This window comes from Catharus ustulatus, chromosome 14 (assembly GCF_009819885.2).
Source record: "Catharus ustulatus isolate bCatUst1 chromosome 14, bCatUst1.pri.v2, whole genome shotgun sequence".
Lineage (NCBI taxonomy): Eukaryota > Metazoa > Chordata > Aves > Passeriformes > Turdidae > Catharus > Catharus ustulatus.
In genome coordinates, this window is record NC_046234.1 from 16,972,324 (window position 1) to 16,993,472 (window position 21,149).

The following is a 21,149-nucleotide window of genomic DNA, read 5'->3' on the forward strand; positions in this document are numbered from 1 at the left end:
CTGTAAAATCTCCAGAAGTAGTAATAACAATAAAAAGGATGATATCATTTTATATCATTACATAAAATCTTTGTACAAATCTTTTGATATTTAAAAAAAAGAAAAAAAAAAAAAAAAGAAATTCCCCAATATTCAAAAACTAATTTACTAAGTTCCTGAGAGACAGTTCTGTTGATTCATGAATGGTCACTGTTAATTTCTCTCCATACACAGGTGTGGAAAATTCAGCAGAAAATAAGTCAAATATTTCTAGATTAGGATCTGCTTCACAGTAAGAATTCTCTCTGATACACAAGATAACTTTTCAGCACCCTGTTTAGGATGAGTGTTTTTTAAACATCACTTCCTATATGGCCCAATATTAAATATTGTATGGGGCAGGCTGGAGCTTTAATTTTACACAAATAGCAGCTCATATATCATCAGTCACATAAAATACTGAGGGTAAATGGTCCCAAGTATCTGCAAAGTATGATTATCTGTCTGGAAGAGTTGTTGCTAAATTGGCAGAATCACTGTGGGGTTTTCTCACCAATGAGGGCAAACCTCACAGATTATGGGGGTGAATAAATTGTAATGGCAGAACTGAAGTCTCAAAGTTTGCACTTTGTTCTTTTTGCTTTTTCTTTTTCCTTGTAATTTTTGCTGTTTTGTGCAGCAGAGTGGCTGGGCTGGGGCTCTCCTGGCTGACTCCAGTGAAAAGTGTGTTCTGATATTCCAGTGTGGAAGTTTTTTGGAGAATTTCTATTACCTACAAGAACATCTGTTCCCGTTTCCTCTGTAGAAAACTTACAGTCTCAAGGACTGTCATTTATTCCCTAATATTCCTCCTCATCTGAAAAGGAAAATCTCATCTCTCTGTACATGAAACTGCCTGGTTTTCTTTCTTTTCTTGAACACACATCGAAATAAAGCTACAGAGAAATTCCTGCTGGCAAAGGACCAGCAGCATCCTGCAGTACTCTCCTGAAGGAATTACTATGGGAAGTAGCATAGCTTTAGAATGTTTGTATCACTAAAATGAGACTGTTTATCTAAAAAAAGAGATCATAACAGAAGAAATCCAGAAGGCATAATAATACATATTAAACCTTGTTTTCCAGGCTGTTGAATCAATTTATAGGAATGTGTGAGTGAGCAGGAAGGTAACAGCATCTGGTAGCAATAACAGTTTCCCTTCCTGAGTTACCAAATTAGCTATGGGAAGGTGATTAAAAATAAAATATAATGATTTCTGATAGAAATAGGTAAACTGCATGGGCTTTGAGATAAGAACTTGACAAATGTGTAAAATAAAATGCAAAACTGGTTTTGAAAAGGGGGGAGATTACCATTTTCTGTGTTGTGTGCCAAGGTTTGTGCATTTCAAATGTTGGCAGTTGGCTTCTTTTCAAAACTGATAAATAATGATGTTTGCTGTGCAAACAATTATCCTAAAAATAATTTAAAAGGATTGTATCCCCTTTTTGTTTGCCTATAAAGACCACATTCGATTTATATATAGACAGAAAGAGCTCCAGTTGCATCTATAAAACAGTTCTTAAATCATTCTAAATTATTGATGTGCACAAAGAACTCTTTCCGCTTTTGTTTGAAGTTTTATTTCTGCGGCGTTGTGCTTTCTAATTGTACTTTCAACTGCTATGACATCTGTTATAGTTGTTTCAAAAACTTTCCATACTTTTCTTTTTTAATGATAGACAGTCTTTTCAAAGACAAACTGTCTTCATTTTGAGCAAGAAAAATAATTAGTTGAAAAAAGATCACTGATTTGGCCGGCGAACTCACCATTTTACTGTGGGTTTTTTTTTTTTTTTTACAAGTTGGTGTTTTATATGATTCCAGCACCTATTCAACAGAAATCTGGCCAAGAGGAATTCATCTCTGCAGTAACTCAGAAACCATAGAGCACCAGCATATGTCCCTTGCTTCCCTGAGGAAATCCAGGACTTTATTCTAACAAAAAGAGGACCAAGAAAGTACTTCACAAACTGACAGTCTATATGTCTAACAGATGGAAAAGTAAGCTACTATTCCAAGCTGCTATGCCCAACAATATAGGAATAAAGCTCAGCAATTGGAGATGAGATTAATGCCTAAAAGTCTGCTTAGAAACCCTGTTTATTATAAGTGGTGATAGGAATATGTGGTGCAGCAGTAAACAGGTTTCTAATGATGTGACACAATGCAGTTTTACCTCTGGTGTGAAATTCAGGAGGCATTTAAAGCATCCCAGATTTACCAATGTAAAGACATTTCCATGGCTTTTTTTCAGAAGAGGGCATTTTTACCCCTAAGGTGGAATTTTTGGAAAAATTGAAGCCCTGGACTCTGGTCCAGTTGTGGTACACCATACCTAACCTTTGAATTAGAAGTTGCCTAGAATTCATATAATAATTAATACAACGCTCAGGGATTTAATTGACCACAAGATGAAACTATTAAGGAAAAAAATTCATCCTAACTGAGAATTGAACCCCTACCCTTTATTCATGGAGTGTCTGCTCTGCCACTTGAGTCGTGAATTGGGGGTTAATTGACTGTCTAGAATCTCCCAAGGAACAATTATTTCATGTAATGGTGTTAACAATCCTGGCATGAGGCGTTTTTATGGGAGTCCTTTTTTCCCCTGGATTTAGAGAGATGTCCTGAGCACAGCAAGGAAAGCTGCTGGATGTGGGGAAGGGAAGAAAGATGGGAACAAAAAAGGGATTTGGGATTTCCTTTCACACTCAATTCCAGCACTCCTCGTGTTTCTGCTTAGATTCAGCAATATAATTTTGCTACATATTTAAGTGTCCTCTCTTTTTCAGTGTTCAGGGAGTATAAATTCCTTGATAATAGCTCAAATTTGTGACAAAATTCCACTTCCCAGCTCAAGATTTTACAAAGACTTAGAAGTGAGCAGCCTGGTGTAGTGGAAGGTGTCCCTGCCCATAGCAGAGTGTTGGAACAAGAGGTTCTCTAAGGTCCCTTCCAATCCAAACATTCTGTAATTCTCTGAAATAACCTATAAGTAATTTAACATAAACTCCTATAAAAATCATTTAAAAAAGATCTAGGTGTACTTAAATTTTTATCATTTTTTTACTTCTTTTCTTGCATGGTAATTAATAAAATCCATTACTTCATAGTAGATTTTTCTGCTTCATTAGTGCAAATTTGCAGAACTTTTCTAATTACTATTCTCCTTTGAAGAATAAAAAATGAGAGATAATATCAAAAATTTTTAACTAAATGAAGATTTAGTTATGGATGCAGTTAGGCATTTTTTTATTTAAGTGTATTCTGGTTTTTAGATGCTTTTATAAATGTGCCTTCTGTCTATACAGAAAAAACTGAGAATTTAGGAGAAACTATTTTTGAGTTGCATTATCAAGAGAAGATAAAAGGAAATGCAGAAAAGTTTAACTTTTAAAGCTTTGATTTTAAAAACCAGTCTCAAATCCTGTGAGCAGGAAGGACCAAGTGTGGGTAATTGATGCTTGAAGCTGTGAAATCTTTCTGTGCTGAGTGGAGGCTGGGAAGGGATAGCTCCTCACAGGTCCTGTTTGAAACTGGAGCTGTGCAAAAATCTGTTTGGTTTTGGTGTTTTGGTGGGGATTTTTAAATTTGAGTATTCTTTTTATACCACACTCCAAGGAAATCTTAATTGTTAATGATGTGTAAGCACATAAAGTGCAACATAATCTCCCAGATTTTGTAATAGTTGTGTTTTAGAAAGCTGGAAGTGTGGAGGGCTCAGACTCTTCAGCTGGAGAAGCAGTGTTTGAGATTAAAAAATCATTATTTCTTGCTTGTAAACATTAGAGGTGAACAGGTAAGGTAAATAAAACAAACATGAAAGAAAGAAGGTTTTGCAGTATTACCAATATTTGAGTTGTGTTTCACAGTCACTCATTTCCAATGCTCGCTAAAATCCTGGAGCAAAGAAAGAGGAAACTTGATCTGATATTTCTAACAAAAAATAATAAAAAAACCCCTTAGCAGAGTGTTTCTTGCAGTGTGAGGAAATAGTTGTCCCAGGTCCTGTAATAACAGTCTAGGCTCCCAAAAGCTGCCAGCATCTGAGGAGAATGGTGCCCTGGTGAGAAATTGAGTAAGGAGGAACAGCATTTCCATTGCTGGTGACTTGGAAGGAAAAACCTGGACATGTTCACAGTATGAACTAAGTGACAAAGCAATATTTTACACTCTGAGTGTGATTCCTTTACTGTTCTCACCTAGTTCTAACTTCTCCCCTGTAAATATAATTCTGCTCCACAGTTTCCTCCACCTGCTGTTTTCCAAACCTCGCACATGTCCTCAGTCCACATACACCATCATTCTTCAGCTACACTCCCCAGCCACATTTCCCACTGCTAATTCAAGCTCTCTCCAGCACCCAGCTTGCCTGCCTGCCTGTCTTCAGGTTTTTTTTCTCTTTATGTTTTGGGTTTGATTTTTTTTTTTGGGTTGTTTTTCTGTAGGAAACAAATCCATATATTGACAAAGAAACCTTCAGGGTCAGAAACCTTTTTAGTTTTGATGTTTTACTTTTTTTCCTACTTTATTTATTCCTTTTAAGTAAGCACCACACCAAGAAAATTTTAGCACTTTTAATGACTTTTCAGTGTGTCAGGTAAGTGTAGTTGACCCTGTGTAATATTGCTGCCTGCAGTTGGTTTAGATTTTCAAAAAATCCATAGTCTATCACACAGAAGAACTGCTTGGGGTGAGTGGAAGCTCTCAGCTCTCCAAAGCCATACCCTGCAGGTATTCAGCCCTGCTCAGGGGGTATTTTAAATTGTGATTATGGTCACACAGTATTCCCTGTGGAATCTTGCCTTTAGCTGGGCATGGCAAGTGCTGCAGTTAACAAGCGAATAAAAGCCCCCAGAGCCCCTGCCTGTGCTGCCATAAAGGGGCCTGTCCTGGAATTCCTGTGGAGGAAGCAGCAGTGCTTTATTCACTAATATTCCTTCTCATCTGAAGAGGGAAATCTCAACTGTCTGTACATGGAACTGCCTAGTTTCATGTATAGCATGAAGCATATAGCATATATAGCATATATAGAAGCATATATATAGAATATAATTTTTATATCTATCTGTATATCTATCTGTATATCTATATCTATATATCTAATCTATATCTATCTCTATAGAGCATATAGCATATATAGAAGCAGCTGTGCTCAGATTCTGCCCTTGGAGCAGCATTTGCCTTCACCTTCCCTTCACTGATACTGCAGGAAGTAACTGATAGGGATCAACACGATTTCCTGGGCACAGCACATTCAGATTTTTATTATGATATTACCAGGACATATGTTTGTGGGAAGAAGATATATATGTATTTATCTCTCTGTTTAGCCTGGGAATAGAAACTGTGTAGAAATGGTATATTACCTGCATGAAACTGAAAATATGGGTGCCATAGGGTGCAGGAATTGGGCCCAGCTTTGCTTACAAATCAGCTTGATGATGAGGCTGCAAAAGTTTTATTTTCACTGCTTTCACATACTGAATTTATTAGCTTCTGGAAATTGATTTTGGGTGCCTTTCATTTGCCATTGGGCTGGAGTCAAAGGCAAAACGATGATATACCACATTTTGCTCACTCATCTTTTTATTGCCCAACTATTGTTATTGAGGAAAAGACATTTGATGTGCTCCTCAAAGGAGACAGACAGCACATTTCATTTCCTTTTAATTGATGAAAGTGTAACTGAACACAAGTCCTGCAGTCCTCACCTTCAATATCCAGGAGGAGTTATAAGGGATGGAGGGAATGGCACTGGGATTCAGCTTGGATCAGGGCAGGGAGCAGAAGCCAGCAGGGCTGTCAAACTTTGTCCTGTTTTATTTGCTGGGAAGGAGCGGTGCAAAGTTAATATCGATGTAGTGCTGTGAAAGTGCTCGAGTAGTTATCTGTGGGAAGGTAATGTGAACTCAGCAGTATCATTGCTTTGATCTTTGGTTAAAGTCTTACAAAACTAGATTGCTGTTTGATTGACAGCCTTGTCAGAGAGTGGATGAAGACTGACACTCTAATATTGAAAACGCAGCGTTTACAAAACTTAAAGCCCGAGTTTTCTCATGACACTGCTGCTTTTGTGGAAGACTGAATTTCACATTTATTTTTAAATAAGTGTATACCTTGCTGTGTGCAGCTAAAACTTATGATTTTAGACTGCTGGCTCACAAATTCTTCTCAGCCTAATAATTGGTGCAGATATGTTTATAGCAGCAGCACTGTCACCGTGCATTTCAGGAGCTGCTGCTTGAAGGCTTGAACGTGCTGGTATTTATCACATCTCAATAGCAAATCATGATCAATCCAGCACAGGGTGATGGATGCAGGAGTGGCAGGCTGAGCTTGGGCTGGGGAGTGGATCTGACAGTGTCTGGGTGGGTCTGATAACGCAGGTTAAAGGTTTCCCCACTTGCAGTTCTCTCTTGAAGTGTTGTCTGCAGCTGTTGCTTCTTCAATTACCCCCTTTAATACCCTCAGATGAGACTGTTAAGGGAGAGTTGATTTGTGGAGTAGACTCCTTTCATGCCAGAAAGTCATGGGTACTTTTCCACACATTCCTCAATTTCTGCTTCAAATCAGAACAAAATAATGCATTTTGCTTGTTCAGGAAATAAAGGGCCTTCAACAACTCTCCTATTTTTATCTGACGTGACATTAACTGCCACGATTTAAATAATGTGTAAGAATGAACCAGATTGTGCCTATTCCCACATCAAAATACCTTCAGCAAGAAAATGCCTCCCCAAAATAATAATCCTGCATCATCCAGAGGTGTTAGTGAAGAGACTCTTTATATGATACAGTTTAAAAATAGGCATCCAAAAGATTTTCACAGAAGGGGCTGCTGAGCTGTGCTGTGGGGCGTGGGAACTACTTAAATTGGCTTTCCTGTCAAAGCCAGTGTTTGCTGAGACTACATCATCAGTTTTTCCTGACCTTCTGGTTCTCAATTTACTTCAGGATAGCTGAATTCTGTGTTGCAGCTCTTTCCTTACCTCCTAGGTCATGTATGTCCTGTATGGATGTGTGTATTTAGCATTTAGCATCCCTAGAAATCTGCATAAACACTTGGAGATTGATGCATGTGCAGTGCAATGTAATATCTTTACTCTAAAATATCCTTCATGAAAAATTATTAATTAAAAGCCAGATTAAAGCCAGTTTAATCAGCAATGCAGCTTTGCTAAAAAAAACCCTAAACTTGACTTTATTTTCAAAGTGGACATGTGTAAGTCCTGAGGATAATTAACTATTTCATCATTTGAGGTCTGCAAGTGAGTGATTTCAGACTGAAAAGCATATATAGCTGTGTTGATGATGCAGAATAAATTATTTTCAAACCCCACATTTAAATCAGTACATTTTTTTTGTTGTGTAGAAAATGCATGTCCACCAAAAAAAACCCCTAATGATCACCTAAATTTTGCTGTAAGCATTTTTAAAATATATATATATGAAATTCCTTTGGAAATGTCCACAATCTGCTTCCATATTGCAACACATATGGTAAGAAAATCTTGCTTACAAGCCAGTGACTGTTTTTAAACAGTTTTCAAAATTGCACTGAATAACAGCTCATGCACAAAAACTGGTGTGTTTTGTATTTATAACAAGCAACTTAACATTTTCTAAACTATGACAAATTTCTCCCTGGATATTTTTTAATGTAATAATAGGATTAGTTTAGCTGTCCCTAGGTTTGGCTTTTTTTTTTTTTTTATTGTACGTAGGCACTGGTGGTATGTTAGGAATATTTCTGAGTCATTCTGGTTCTGTCTTCCTGCTTTCTTAGAATTTATGTGGCCATAAAGGTTGTTGCTGTTGATGGCTTTGATGTGTGTGTACATGACACGTAATGTTGATATTTAGGAACCGATTCCCTTGCTATGATTTTGATAAAGCAGTTTCTGGAACTTGTTGTATTTCAGTTTAAGATTTACGGCTCTCCTTTCGCCTCAGACCTCATTTTTAAAGGTCAGAAGAGAAAAGAAACCCCAAACCATAAACATATTAAGTGAAATATCCATGGTACCTCCAGTTAATGGTATTTCCTTAAAGCAGATAAGTTACTGAGCCCCCTTTTAAAACAAGAGTGTTAATTTACTGTTTCCTTTCATCTGTTGAAATAATTACTTTTCTTCTTTGCCTTCAATAGTTTGTTCTGGTCGTTAACATTTCTGTAAAATTAAGTTTGAAAGGTGCTTTTAATGTTCACATAGACTGCAGTGCACATTTGACTGTTAAAACCAACCTACTTAAGGCAGAACTAATGTTTAACACTCACAGCCATTTGAAGTAGTTCACTGCCCAGTTTAATGGTGCTGCCAAGGGCAATGCTCACATTACTTGCTGCTGGATTTGGGGGGGTTCTTGTGCTGCCAGTAAAGGCAATCCACCAGACTCCTGAAAACATTGGCTTCAGCCTTAAAGGCATTTTTTTCTACTGACAAAGCTACAAACTGTGATTTGGTGGGTAGCAGTGGACGAGAAGCACTAACCCCTGCTCCTGTGCTGATTAGCAGTCACAATTTCTGTGTCTGAAGGACCTTTCCTGCAGGCTCTGGTTAAAAAGGATGAAATCAAACTGTACAAAACTCATGCTGATGGTGGGAGAAATTATTTTTTATCATGGGAATTTATGGGATCAGGGCAGCTTTGAGACACCTGCAGCTGCAGGTGAAGAGCAAGTCCAGCTCACCTGTGGGCAGGAGGGACACATGGGGACACTTTGGCTCTGTGTTGGTCACAGCCCAGCCAGCACCTTCTGTTCTGTTGGTTTTTTGGATTTCCCTGGTCCATGTTCACAAGTGGATGTGTCTGCCATGCATTATAAAAATGCTCCAGCCTTGCACTGGGATCCCTCCCAGTGGCCAAATTCACTTGAAACCATTCCCCTCCTAACACTGCTGCAGTCTGGGGGGTTCAGAATGGAGGTCAGATCAGATCATTTATGGGAATCTTCAGGAAAATCGTACAGAAGAAGATGCAACTCTTGCTTTGGGGTCCATGGGAGCTGTGTTGGAATCCTCAGCACATCTCTGGGAATTGCCTGGTGCAGCACTGCCCCCAGTAACACCAGCCCAGCACATTATTCCTCTGTGAGGTCACCAATTTATAACCAAACAGCTGCTTTTTCTCCTTTGATAAGCAGGACCAGGCAGAGAATTTAAAGATTAAACAATACATCTTCTCAACCAGCAAAAAAAAAAAATTATATATATTTACTAAACAGTGAGTGAAATTTTCCCCTTGGCTGGTCTAGTGCAATTTTGCAAGCTCCAACAATGCTGAATGGATGTTATTGAGAAGTGAATTTGGCTCATTCTTTTTATGCTTTTAATAAATACCCAAGGGAAAGGCAGTTGTTCAAGGAAAATGAAATACAAATAAACATAAAATTTATTCTCAGTAGGCATTCTGAGGAACTTGGGGTTTGAGTTTTTATGCCATGTTTTTTTTTCCTGTTACTTGCAAGCAAAACTAAAATATTCATATAAACTGTCAGTTCTCTAAGGCAAATTCATCCTTTTTAAAAAATAAAACAAAATATAGATTCGAGAACAGGAACAATGTGAAACATAAAAAACCAGATATTTCTGCTCCAAAGTACATCATTGTAATGGACCATATTATTTTGGACTGTGGATATAAACGTTGGGGGTTTTGCACAGCATCCTGTAACAATTTTTGAGACACAATCATGCATAAGAGATCATTTGTAATTACAGCACTTTGCCATTCTCAGCTGCTCTCTGCTTATTTCTCATTTGATTGATAATTCATGTACTTCAAGCTAATGAAGATTTTTCATGCTGCCACCTAATAGGCATTTGCCAGTTTTTCCTACCTAAATTTCAGGACAACAGTGGTAGTTTTATTGGCAGGAAAAAGGACAGAGAAACTTAGTTGCTTTACAATTCCTTTTTCACTTTGATTGCTGGGGTACACAGAGCAGTGCAGTCAGGGGAGAGTGTTAATTGGAATGAAGAAGATTTAGATTTTGGATTTCTTTTCAGACTAATCATTGCCCAAACTTTCAAACAATCCTTCAGAAAATCTGTGATTCCCCAGGTGTAGTGTCCTGTGGGGGTTCAGAGGCACTTTTTTTGAGTACACTAATACTTTGATTGCCAATTATTTATCTTTCATTATTACTGAGTTCAAAAATAATTTAGTTGCACCGTCTAATGATTTTTGGTTTAAACAAATCACATAAAGAGACTTTTTGTGGCTCTAGACTGCACATCCAGCTCAGACACCTTTGTCAGATGCAGTGCAGGTTGGTTTGAGGTCAGTATTTACTGCTAGAGAGAGTAAATCCAGACTCTGCATGGTAAAAGCCAGAGCAGATTTTGCTGTTTGAGACTGAGCTGCAGAAGTTCCTCAGCACCTGGACTGACTCTGGAGAAATGTGGATTTTATTTTCCTGGAAGCTGTGTGGGAAAACACCTTCCCAGGTAAGGTTTGTGTTCATTGGTATTTTGATCCACTGCTTGTTTTTCATTGGAAATTTGCACAAACCACCCAGAAATAGCTTCATCCCCTCTTGCCCTGGGGCTGCAGTGGGTGAGAACCCCAGGGCTCGAGTGGCAGCATGTACAGCATCACTACCTTTCAGAATTGTACAAAACTAGCTGATTAAATCTGATTTTAAATACTGCTTTCAGCCCAGAACCCTGCCTTTTTAATAATCAATTAAAACATTGCTTCATTGTGTTTATTCAGTGTGTATAAAGCACTGCTTGACATGGATTAGACCTTACATAGCAGTACACAGCTGTAGCCCATCCAGCATTTTCCAAATGAGTTTGCACAAGGAATAAAAGATTGCCATCTGAGCAACACTGGAGGGAGACAAGAGCAGACAAAAGGCAGTTAAACGCTACAAAAAGAAAAAAGACCCTGTTGAGATAGAAATTTCTGAGCAAATGCCTCCATTTCACAGGGAGATACTGTAGCAGGCAATGTACATTGATTTTAGCACGTGAAGTACATTGCTTTGGGGATTCATTAAGCTTCATTTTGTGCACTATCATGAATGGGGATGTCAGCCACTCTCTCAAGTAATGCAGGGTTTCAAAGAGGAGGTAGAATAAGCCAAAGTGAAAATATAATGTGCCCTGCAAAGAGAGGGAGGCACTTGGGAAAGGAAAATGCTTGGCTTGCTAAAAGCCGTACGTCACAGGAGCAGTAATCAGAACCTAAACATTTGTAAAGGGTTTTATGCTTCCAGAGTTGATAATGTGGCTTAGAGCAGTGAGTTCAGGCTCCTGGCTGGGAGTCCCCCTGAAGGACTGATGGAGTGCAGAGCCTCATTCCTGTCCTTTGCAAGGAAAACATGGACAGTTGTTTGATACTTTTTGGTTACCCCCTTTTAACTATGTTCAAGCTATTTTTTGTTTTGGTTCCAGCTGGTTTTTCACCTTTGTTTGCAATGGGAGAGTGCTTAAGAAGGTGCTGTTTTCCTCCCCTCCACATTTCCTTGGGAGCCAGTGGCAGAGCTCTGCTCTCTGTGAGCCCTCACCATCTCCCCAGGCATCCCCAGATCCAGAAGCCACAGAAAGTGGCAGGTCCATAAAGTTGAATTTTTCAGCCACCAGCCAAATCCAAGGCTGGTTTGAAATCTCTGGATGCACCAGAGGTCTTGGATCCTGTGTCATTTGTTTTGCTTTGTATCTTGTTTTAGTTGAGAAGCATGTCACTCCAAGGGTTTATCAAAAAATCTGTTTAGTAGATTTTAGTTAGTAATTATGACACCACTGGCATTTTTTGTCTTAGCCCACAATTTAAATTACAGTGATTTGGAAGCAAAATGTTCATGAAGTTCCTCAGAGTTTTCCTAGTGATGGGATTGCAATGCCAAACCACCAGAAGAATGGGATTGTGCATACACGTGGCTGTGAGGGGGAAAAATCCTCATTGCTCAGTTCTCCAGCTTTTGTGCCTTGCTTTCAGCAGGTGTGAGGTTGTGTTTAATGCAGTTAACCCAAACATCAGAGCTTACTGCCACCCTCTGCCTTGTGCACTCCTAATAGAGTGTGGCTTTATGGATTTTGCTGTCCCACGTTGGTGGCACAGGGTGCTTGGACAAAGTGGAGTAGAGGGAGAGGTGCTGGGAGCTGTAATCCTGCACTGTACTGGTGAGCAGAGGGAAGCAGACCCTGGAATCGCTGAAATAATTCACACTTGTTTTTACAAGTGGTGTTTTGTCTCTGTGCTGTGCTGGGGGCACTGTGAAGAGGGTGGTCACTGCAGAGGTGAGCACAGCAGAGCAGCATCCTCCTCCCAGCAACTGGGGCTCCTCTGGGCCAGATTCATGTCAGATTGCTGCTGCTTCTGCAGAAAGTTCTGCTCTTCCTTTCCTCTCCCCCTCAGTATTTGACCCTTTAAAGTGCTCAGGACAAGTGACAGCATTCCCAGTTATTAGTCTGCAGAGCAGTGGATGTGCAGCTCTTGGTGCTTAGCTCCCATTTATACCCAGATCACAGCTGCCATTTGGGTCAGGAAGAGGTTTTCCTGTTGATAGATGGGCTGTGTGCTAGGAAAACTTGTCTTTCCCCAGAGCATGGTGTAATTATTTGGTGGTGAGGAGTTGCCATGGCCAGGATTGCTGCTGGAATATCTGTGAGTCAGTCTGTCACTCTGTCACTGCAGTGTCACATCCCCACACAGGGGCTCTGCTGCCACAGGGGCTCTGCCTTGCCCTCCTGGCTCATCAGGGGAGGGACACAGACATAGATAAGGCAAATTCTGGCTGGTTTTTAGCCCAGCAGAGGGTTGGATGTGTCAGGGCTCAGCTCTGTAACCTGGGGTCCTGCAGGAGATACTGGCAGTGTGTGACTGGTGGCACTGGGGAGGGGAGATGGGCTCGCAGGAGGGGTCAGGGATGTGCTCAGGGCTTCCTGGGATGCATCAGGAGCTGGGGCAGGGTTAAAGGTTTCTGGGGGAAAGTCAGAATTAAAAGGGGTGAACTAAAAAAGGGATGGATTTCTCATGCTTAATCAGGGTTTATAAAATCAATGTGTATCTGAACTGAATTCAAACACTGGGATATATAAGCAGAGTCCTTTATTGACATCTGAGGAATTCATCATTCATTCAGGAGCAAACCTTTCAGGTGCTCATCTCTCTGGGTGTATTTCCCTGTTAATCATATTTCTCCTAACGATCACTTTTGAAAGTTGTCTTATTTCTGCAGTGCAAAAAAATCCTGCTGGTGAACATTCCCCAATTGCACTCATAATTATTTCTGATTAAAAGTGCCCTGGCCTGACAGCACCAGGGAAATTAATAGGAGAAGCTTTCTACAAGTTTTAGAAGATGAGCAAAGACATACTCACTCCCTCTTAAAATTATTTAAGCAGGTGCTGTGGGAAGCCATTGCTTTTATAATGCTCTTCAGATGTTTACAGCAAAACATTTTTTCCCAGTGATTGAATTTTTCGAAGTACTAAAATACCACGGAGAAATATGTTTCCCACCAGTTTTATGGCTCCCTGGATGCATTCTATACAAACCTTGTATCTGCCTGGACACAAACACTCTATTGCAAAAAGATATCTTGCCATTTTAACAAGCTGCACTGCTTTGAAGGGATACACTGCATCACCAGTGGGAATGTCAGTGCCTTAAGAGTAATACTGCTTTAAGGGTACTATTTTATTAAAGCAGACCTCAGTAATTTGTTCCTGACTGTTATACACCCTTATTTTATTAAAGGTATTTTACATCTGTGGAGGAGATTACTACCACTCCTATTTTCTCCACTGCTTGGCTTTAATGGATGGTATGGAATATAATATTTATTAAGCCTAAGCAGGGGAGGACATAATAGCAGAATTGTCCTTTATAACCTATTTTACACAGCTGTAAAATAAACCTTAATAAAGCAAGAATAATTATCCAGGAATATCCAGGAAATGGAGTATTCCTCCTGTTTCAAATATTTGAAAGGCTTAACTGCTGGCTATACATATACTTTAAGAAATTGAACTCAACAGTAATAATATTGATATTAGTTTGATAGTATTTTAAAATATATTAAGAGGTTAAGTATCTTGTGTGCCATAATTGCTATGTTAACATAAATCAATACATAACTGTAATTTCTCAGTGGTGTTGACTGTATGATCCTCCAGGATTATCCTGTTTCCTGCATAGCTTTGTTTTGCTGTTTCTTGATATGATTTCTCTTCTTGGTGACAGTCACTGGAATCTGTCCCAGAGGGAAAGATTTTGTATTAAGGACCTAATGCAGCTTTGCAAACTGATTCCTGATCACATATTCCAGAAGAACTGCTAAAGTGATTTCTCTCTTCCCCCTGCCTTCTTGATTTCTTCCTCCTGTTGTCCTATTTATACTTTTTTTTTCATTGTGGAAATGATTTGGACTACAGTTATTACATTAATTATCCAAACTGACATTTTTGCAGTGTGTGAAAGGACAGGGTGGTATGTAAAATAGATGCACTAAGAACACCTACAGTATGACAACAAGTAGCAGGGTAATTGCTGAAAATGAAGTCTTTTCTGCTATCCCTTCTCTTCAACATCTGTTGTTCCATATGGAGTCATAAATATTTGCAACAAAATAGTTGAAGAAATTATCTCAACATTAATAGGGAAAAGCTGAATCTGCGAAGAAAATTGAAGAATCTTTTTTTTTTTCTTCTTGGCAAATTCCTCCTACCCATCCTCATCTGACACTTTAAAATCTCAGTAGAGGAATAGTCAGACTGCAGTGATGCTTAAAAATCACCATGGAAAAAAACCTTTGTGAATGTTAATAGGAGACATAGCTGAGAAAAATTTATAACCTCCTGATAATGACCATAAGGAGGATTTTGCTGATTTTGTTTCATTTTCCCCCTTTCTTCCATGCCATAGCAATTTTGCTACTAAACTTTTATTGAATAGTTCACATTTTCCCTTTTCTCTGTTGTCAGTAGAAATAATCCTCCTCATCGTGCTGAGGAGTGACAAGATACTATTATTGCCTGAACAAAATTGTTACTTTAAATTGCCATATGGAAAATGCAGATCAATAGTTTTAAAGCTTCTCTCTAGATTAAGAAGCATTTTAAAGCACAGAACAACTTCATAAATATTTTAGAATCCTTATTACCAAAACCTGCCTGAGGAGCAGCTTGTAGGAGAAAGCAGGGATAATAATAACATGGGAAAACTACAAATTGTAGATAATTCTGAATACAAAAAATAGCATTTTGAAGGCTTTTTATATATGTATTAGGAACCTTAATGGGAGTAGTTAGGCTTCTCCTTAATGAACAGAATTTAACAAGGTGACATCAGTTGTATTTTTTTTTTTTGTCTCTACATACTGAACTTCAGGCTGAAGTTAGGTGCAGTGAAACTTCAGTTCTGATGTTGAGCCAGTGAATTGCTGCAATTTTAGTCTCATTTTTTACTATTGCAAACCAAGTAAGTAGTCTAACTCAAGTCTTTGTTTTTAAGCCTTGAATTATTAAAATATTTTCAGGTGTTTTTACTGCCAGTGCCACGTGAACATCAGAGTATATTGTAAATACATTGAAGTTATAAATAGATATAATTTTCTGTGTTATTAATGAGAGTACACTGATGAAAATGTCAAAGCTGTGTAATTATGCACCTCTTGATAAAGAGTGCACAGATAAAGGCAATTTGTAAATTGTGATTTCAGCCTCAAAGTGAAGTTTTCTCCTGGCAAAGCTCAGTAGTGAGCAAGGCTTGTATCAGTCACTGGAAAACGAAATGAAATCTGATTTAAAGGTTCTGCACTGGATTAATCAGCTACTCCTCAATTGCATTCATTGACCCCATTCATTCAGGGGTTGTAATTAAGAAAAACAGCAGTGACTTTAAATTTGGCACCTGAATCACAAGGTTAAAGCACTAAATTTCTGACTGGTGTCTGGTTTACAGGAGACATCTCTTTTCTCACTGATGATCAGGAGTCTCAGCTCCTGGCAGAGCAGCAATGAGTGAGGGGAAAAAAGATAGTCAGAGGATTATGGAGAATTTTGGAAGTTGTTAAGACATGGAAGACAGATAACCCTGTCCTTGTGGAATTAGAAATACAAAATACTTGAAACAAACAATGCTTCAGATTTTCAGGTTTTTTTACAGGTTTTCATACTTGTTTTGCTGTAAAAGAAAAAAACCAACCTGGCTTCTAGTTAAGCAATACAGAAGTTGCCAAGATTTAAAATTCAAATAAGAAGTCTCTTTCATTAAACCGATTTTGCAGTCGAAATTTAGAATTTCAGCCCTAATTGTATGAAAATACCCACATTTTTACACCTCCTATCCCTGTTGTGAAGTAGATGTAGAGCTGGAAGCCAGGGGACCTCTTACCACCATGAAGATGGATCAGTTTGGATGATTCTGTCAGGTCTTTGGGCAAATAATGGTGTTTCAAATACGTATTTTACTTTCAGAGATGAGTCACACAGACAAGCCAGCTGATGTTGCAGATCCTCTGCTTTATTTTATTAAAAGTCAAAGAGGTCCATTAAGAGTATCCAGGCTGTTCTGTAACTATGGGCCATTAAATGTAATCCCCATCACTCAGGTATGAAACTCAAAGAATTATAATTGTAATAAACCCCTTCAGTCCTTGGGTTTCTGGATTTTATGCCACAGGCAGGGAAAAGGAGTGACCCAGCTACCATGTAAAACCAGATTCTTATCCCTGCCTGAAGGGTTTCTGAGATCAAATGTCTTGGTTAGTAACTAACAGGTTAATAACTACAAATCCTGTATCAATTGTTTCTCTCTCCTCCATATGCCACATATTTATTTGATGCATGAGTTATACTCTGTGAGCTGTTGGAGGTGAATAATGCTCATACAGCTCCAGGTAGATGAAGTTTTTAACTGCACGAGAAGAAATCGGTGGTCTAAGCAGTGTAAATTGTACCTTTAATATTGCTCCCTTGTTTTGAGAGGGATGTGGCATGTCAAGTGGATCAGGGCTGTGACTGATGGCTTTAAAAACATGCCTTCTGAAAGAAAATAAACCAGCTGGCAAGTAAAAGTGCCTGTTGGTTTGGGCCGTGCAGGGAGCAATTCACGTTCCCCACGTTCCCAGCGCTGTGTTCAGTCTGGAGGCTGATGCTTCATTTGCCAATCCCTGTTCCTGCAATTTAGGCAGAAGACAGAAGATGAAATACTTAAGCATATTGAATTAAGAGCAAGAAACTTCCTAGCAGATTTCTGTGTGCTTTCCCAGGATGATACTCCATTCACTGTTAGTGTTTACTGTGTATTTCTTTGCTCTGCAGTATAATTCTTACTTTCATCTATTCATCTGGATGTCAGCTAGAAATTAAAATAAAAAGACTGCACTCTAAATGGATTCCTGAATGCTTTTATAAAGCATGGCAGGTTTAACAAACAGGCTCGATAAAAGGAGTTCCCACTTTGCTTCAATAATCAGAAAGGTTGTTTGTGTCCTTGGTCAGGCTGTAGCTGCCTTGGCTTTATTTCTTGCTTATTCTGTTGTATTGTATATGTGAGTGCAGCTTTTAGCATTTATATTTTTAGTGGTGTTTAAAATCCAAATCCTTAAATCAACATTATTTTTTTTTCCATTAAAGAGATGCATTTGATACAGTCCCCAAGAAATGCTTCCAGCACATGCCATTTTTAATTGCTTTACCAATTATGATTCCTCGAGTCTGGCTAATAAATTTCTGCCTAACTGTGCACTTATTCAGAGCATGGGCAAGATGTAGACACCGTTCAGATGTGAAGACCTATTACAAGATTGAAATAGATTTCTAATGCATTTATCATTCATCTTTGCAGAGTGTGATTTCAATCAGAAAAAAAAATGATGAATGGTTTGACAGTTTCCACCCATATACGCTAAAACATAATATGCTGCTTCTAGTTTCAGCTATTACAGACTTTAACATGCAATGTGACCTTGGTCTGCAAAGCATGTTTGGTTAGCACAAAAACTTAATCATAAGAAGTCATAAGTAGAATCCTTCTTCTTTACTGCCCTTTTTCTGGGACTTGGAAATTTATTGCTTCTGGGACAGGTAGGATATGAACAATGGGCCAAATAGAGTCCAGGGTTATCTCATCTGTGTGAAAACTGCTGCTGAAAATCGATGTGACCTCTGCTACACTGTCATCCCAATTCCCACCCTCTGTGTCCTATTTGTCTTTTGGTAGAAGCTTAGATCTGTGTGCTGTCTCTATGTGTCTCTCTTGGGCCAGATTATCAAAATGAATCATTGCCTGCATACCTCTTATATTTCTATTTATTTTCCTGGTGTTGACTAGGTCTGATGAAATATGATTCTTTTTGCATTTGATCCTCACTGCAGCAAGCACCACCTAATTTAACTGTGTCTATCTCTTTAAAGAAGAGTAATACTATTTTGAAACTTCAATCTGCTGTACAGTAGCATTACAAACCATAGACCATGCAACCTGTCTTCACAGTCAATAGTAATTTTCCTTTCGGCCAATTTAATGTTATTACTTTCATCTCCAAATAGCAGAGATTTCTAGAGGTGTTAGAGCAGCTCCAGTTTTGTTATGCATACTTCATGTATTGCTTTCTTTTTCAAATGCCACTTCTGTTTAGTCTTTGGTGACTCCATGGCTTTGCTGTTATTTCTGTGCAGCATCATGTGCGACAAGTAATCAGGTTATTTTAAAAACTCTGCCACTGATGTGTTTGAATATGAGAAATGGTGTGTCTGAATCAGCACAGACTTCGTGGTCTGAGTTTGTTACCCAAGTTGGGATTTTTTAAATGGTTCCCTTAAATTCCATCTAAGATGCTGTCTCTGAGGATGTGTGGGGGTTACTGGCTTTTGTTATTAGTCCTGAAAAATCATTAGGAAGATCTTCCATTTAATGAACTCACAGAGCAAAGACAAAATACTCCCCAACCAGAGATTTCAAGGAATCCTTGAAAACTGCTAATGCTCCTGGTTTGTTGTCAGGTGGATGCAAAAAATGCAGCTTGATGGAGGCTCCTGGAGTGTGTTACACCAGAAAATAGTGCTGCTGTGGAGACACCCTGGGTTAATTAGTTGTCAGATTCTTTTTAACTTGTTTGTGCCTTAAAAACAGGAGTGGGAGAAGGAGACCTTTTGAATATGGTGTGGTCTAATTGTAAATTGAGGCTTTAATATGACCAAGGCACTTGACAGATGAAACTCTGGGGGCTGCCCTGGGCAAACACATCAGGAGCTCATGGCCAAGGCAGGGACCAGAGGCAGACACTCATCATGATTGCTGCAAATGCAGGATTATGAGATGTAGATATAGAGAGAGACTGGAATATTGCACAGAAATACTTTTTTACCATTTCAGAGTGAGAGAATTGTACACAGTTTGGCTTCAGAGACAGCTATATTTTAATTGTGTCGTTCTCAGCAATTAAAATGGATACGTGGGAAGTACTCACAGGGATCTGAGAGCAGGAGCTACATCCAATGAAAGATCCTTTAATATTCTATTCAAAAATGGGAGTTCATTGGTGATAGTACTGATTCCTCACCAAATTGAATGGATATTGACAAAAAACAATTTCTAACGTGGTTGCTTTCTGGATAGACATTTCTGCTGTCTGTGCCCACAGCAGTGTTTGGAGGGGAAGCTGCCAGGCTCCAGTTTGCTCTCTGTAGGAGATGCTCCAGTTCTGAGCAGTGCTGGCACAGGGGATGGATGACTCAGTGGAGATTATTTACTGCTGAGCACGGGAAGGGGAAAGGAAAAGGAGTAAAGAGATGTGATACATTCCTTGATTAGAATTTTGCCAAGGTTATAGCAACAAAAAAGGCACATCACAGAATGGCAAACATGATAGAATGAAGACAGGTCATTCAGGTTTAATGAACTGCGTAATACTGTTATAATTCTGTGGTATAATCTGTAGAATTTGAGATATAATAGTCTGTACTCCATTACAGCTGTGTTATACTCTCAGTGTATTGATTATTGTTCTGTATTATTTTGCCAACTTGCCTTGGCAACAGTCCCAGCTGCCCAAAGCCTGAAACAATGTTGATTTTACTAACGCACTTATCTTTTGACTTGCAGATAAACAAAATGCTAGTTTCTAGAAATTGCAATCACTCTATTTCCAATGCTTTCTGATGTCGCTTTTGAACCTGTCTTTACAGAAGAGGTGCAAATTGCCATTCCAATAATGAAACCAACCTTAGATAAAGTCCAACTGGCTGGACAGGCCTTGCCTCCTGGATTTCCGGCGCCGTTTCTCTTTGCTGATGGTCTTTCATCAGTAGAAACACTATTAACCAACATTCAGGTAAATTCTTCTCTACAGGGCCAGGTTATGTCATGATAGATTACATGTTTCTTTTGCACTCCTAAAAAAAGTTTTAGAAACTGTTTTATAGCTGCAGTTTCTCATATCTTTTATTTAAAATGTCATGCTTAGGTTTCCTCTCTCCCTGGCTTTATCAGTCGTGAAAGGGTTTTATACATTTTATATTTGACTTGGTGATTGGCAATAATGGTGATACTGAAATTCACCATTCTCATTATTCCTGCAGTGCTTCTCTCTGCAGTTACTGAGGTGAGCAGAGACGTGGCACTGTGTGTGTAACCAAATTGGCCAAAGCTGTGCTGAGTGATTCCATGCCACAAAAATTCCTCAATAACTCCAACATTAGCTACTCCCAATGCCCAGTGGTGCTCAAGGTCTGTAGGCTCCTGCTTCTAATCTCTCTGTTTTTCTAGAGGGTGTAAAAGAAACAAGTGCATGAATTTTGTCACTGCTGGTAGAAAATGGTGTTTTCAGGTCTTGCATTTGTGTGTGTTTTAGGGCCTGCTGAAAGTGGCTGTGGACAATGCAAGAGTCCAGGAAAAGCAGATACAGCAGGAAAAGAAAGAGTTAAAGATGGAGCTTTGTAGAGAGCGAGAGCTACGAGAGAGCTTGGAAAGGCAACTCACAGCTGAGCTGCAAAGCAGAGGTGAGTGAGTGCAGGATGCAGTTTAGGTGTCTGTGAAATGTGTGACCCTTTGGCATTTCCAGCTGGAGTGAGCTGACATTCATGGTCTGGTGTAATGCAGCAGTGGAGCTGCTCTGGTAATGAAAGATGCAAATTTCCTAAAATCAGAATTAAGCACTCATTTCT

The 21,149-nt window shown here is 39.0% G+C and overlaps 1 protein-coding gene across 2 annotated transcripts in view; it reads left to right on the top strand.

Moving 5' to 3' along the window:
• DACH2 (dachshund family transcription factor 2) overlaps positions 1-21,149 on the top strand; it is a 237,952-nt gene that overhangs the window by 203,828 nt on the left and 12,975 nt on the right. For both annotated transcript variants that reach the window (XM_033072801.1, XM_033072802.1), the window contains exons 8-9: positions 20,172-20,317; positions 20,837-20,984. In XM_033072801.1, coding sequence (XP_032928692.1) covers positions 20,172-20,317; positions 20,837-20,984 — 294 coding nt within the window. The remainder of the gene's footprint in view (positions 1-20,171; positions 20,318-20,836; positions 20,985-21,149) is intronic.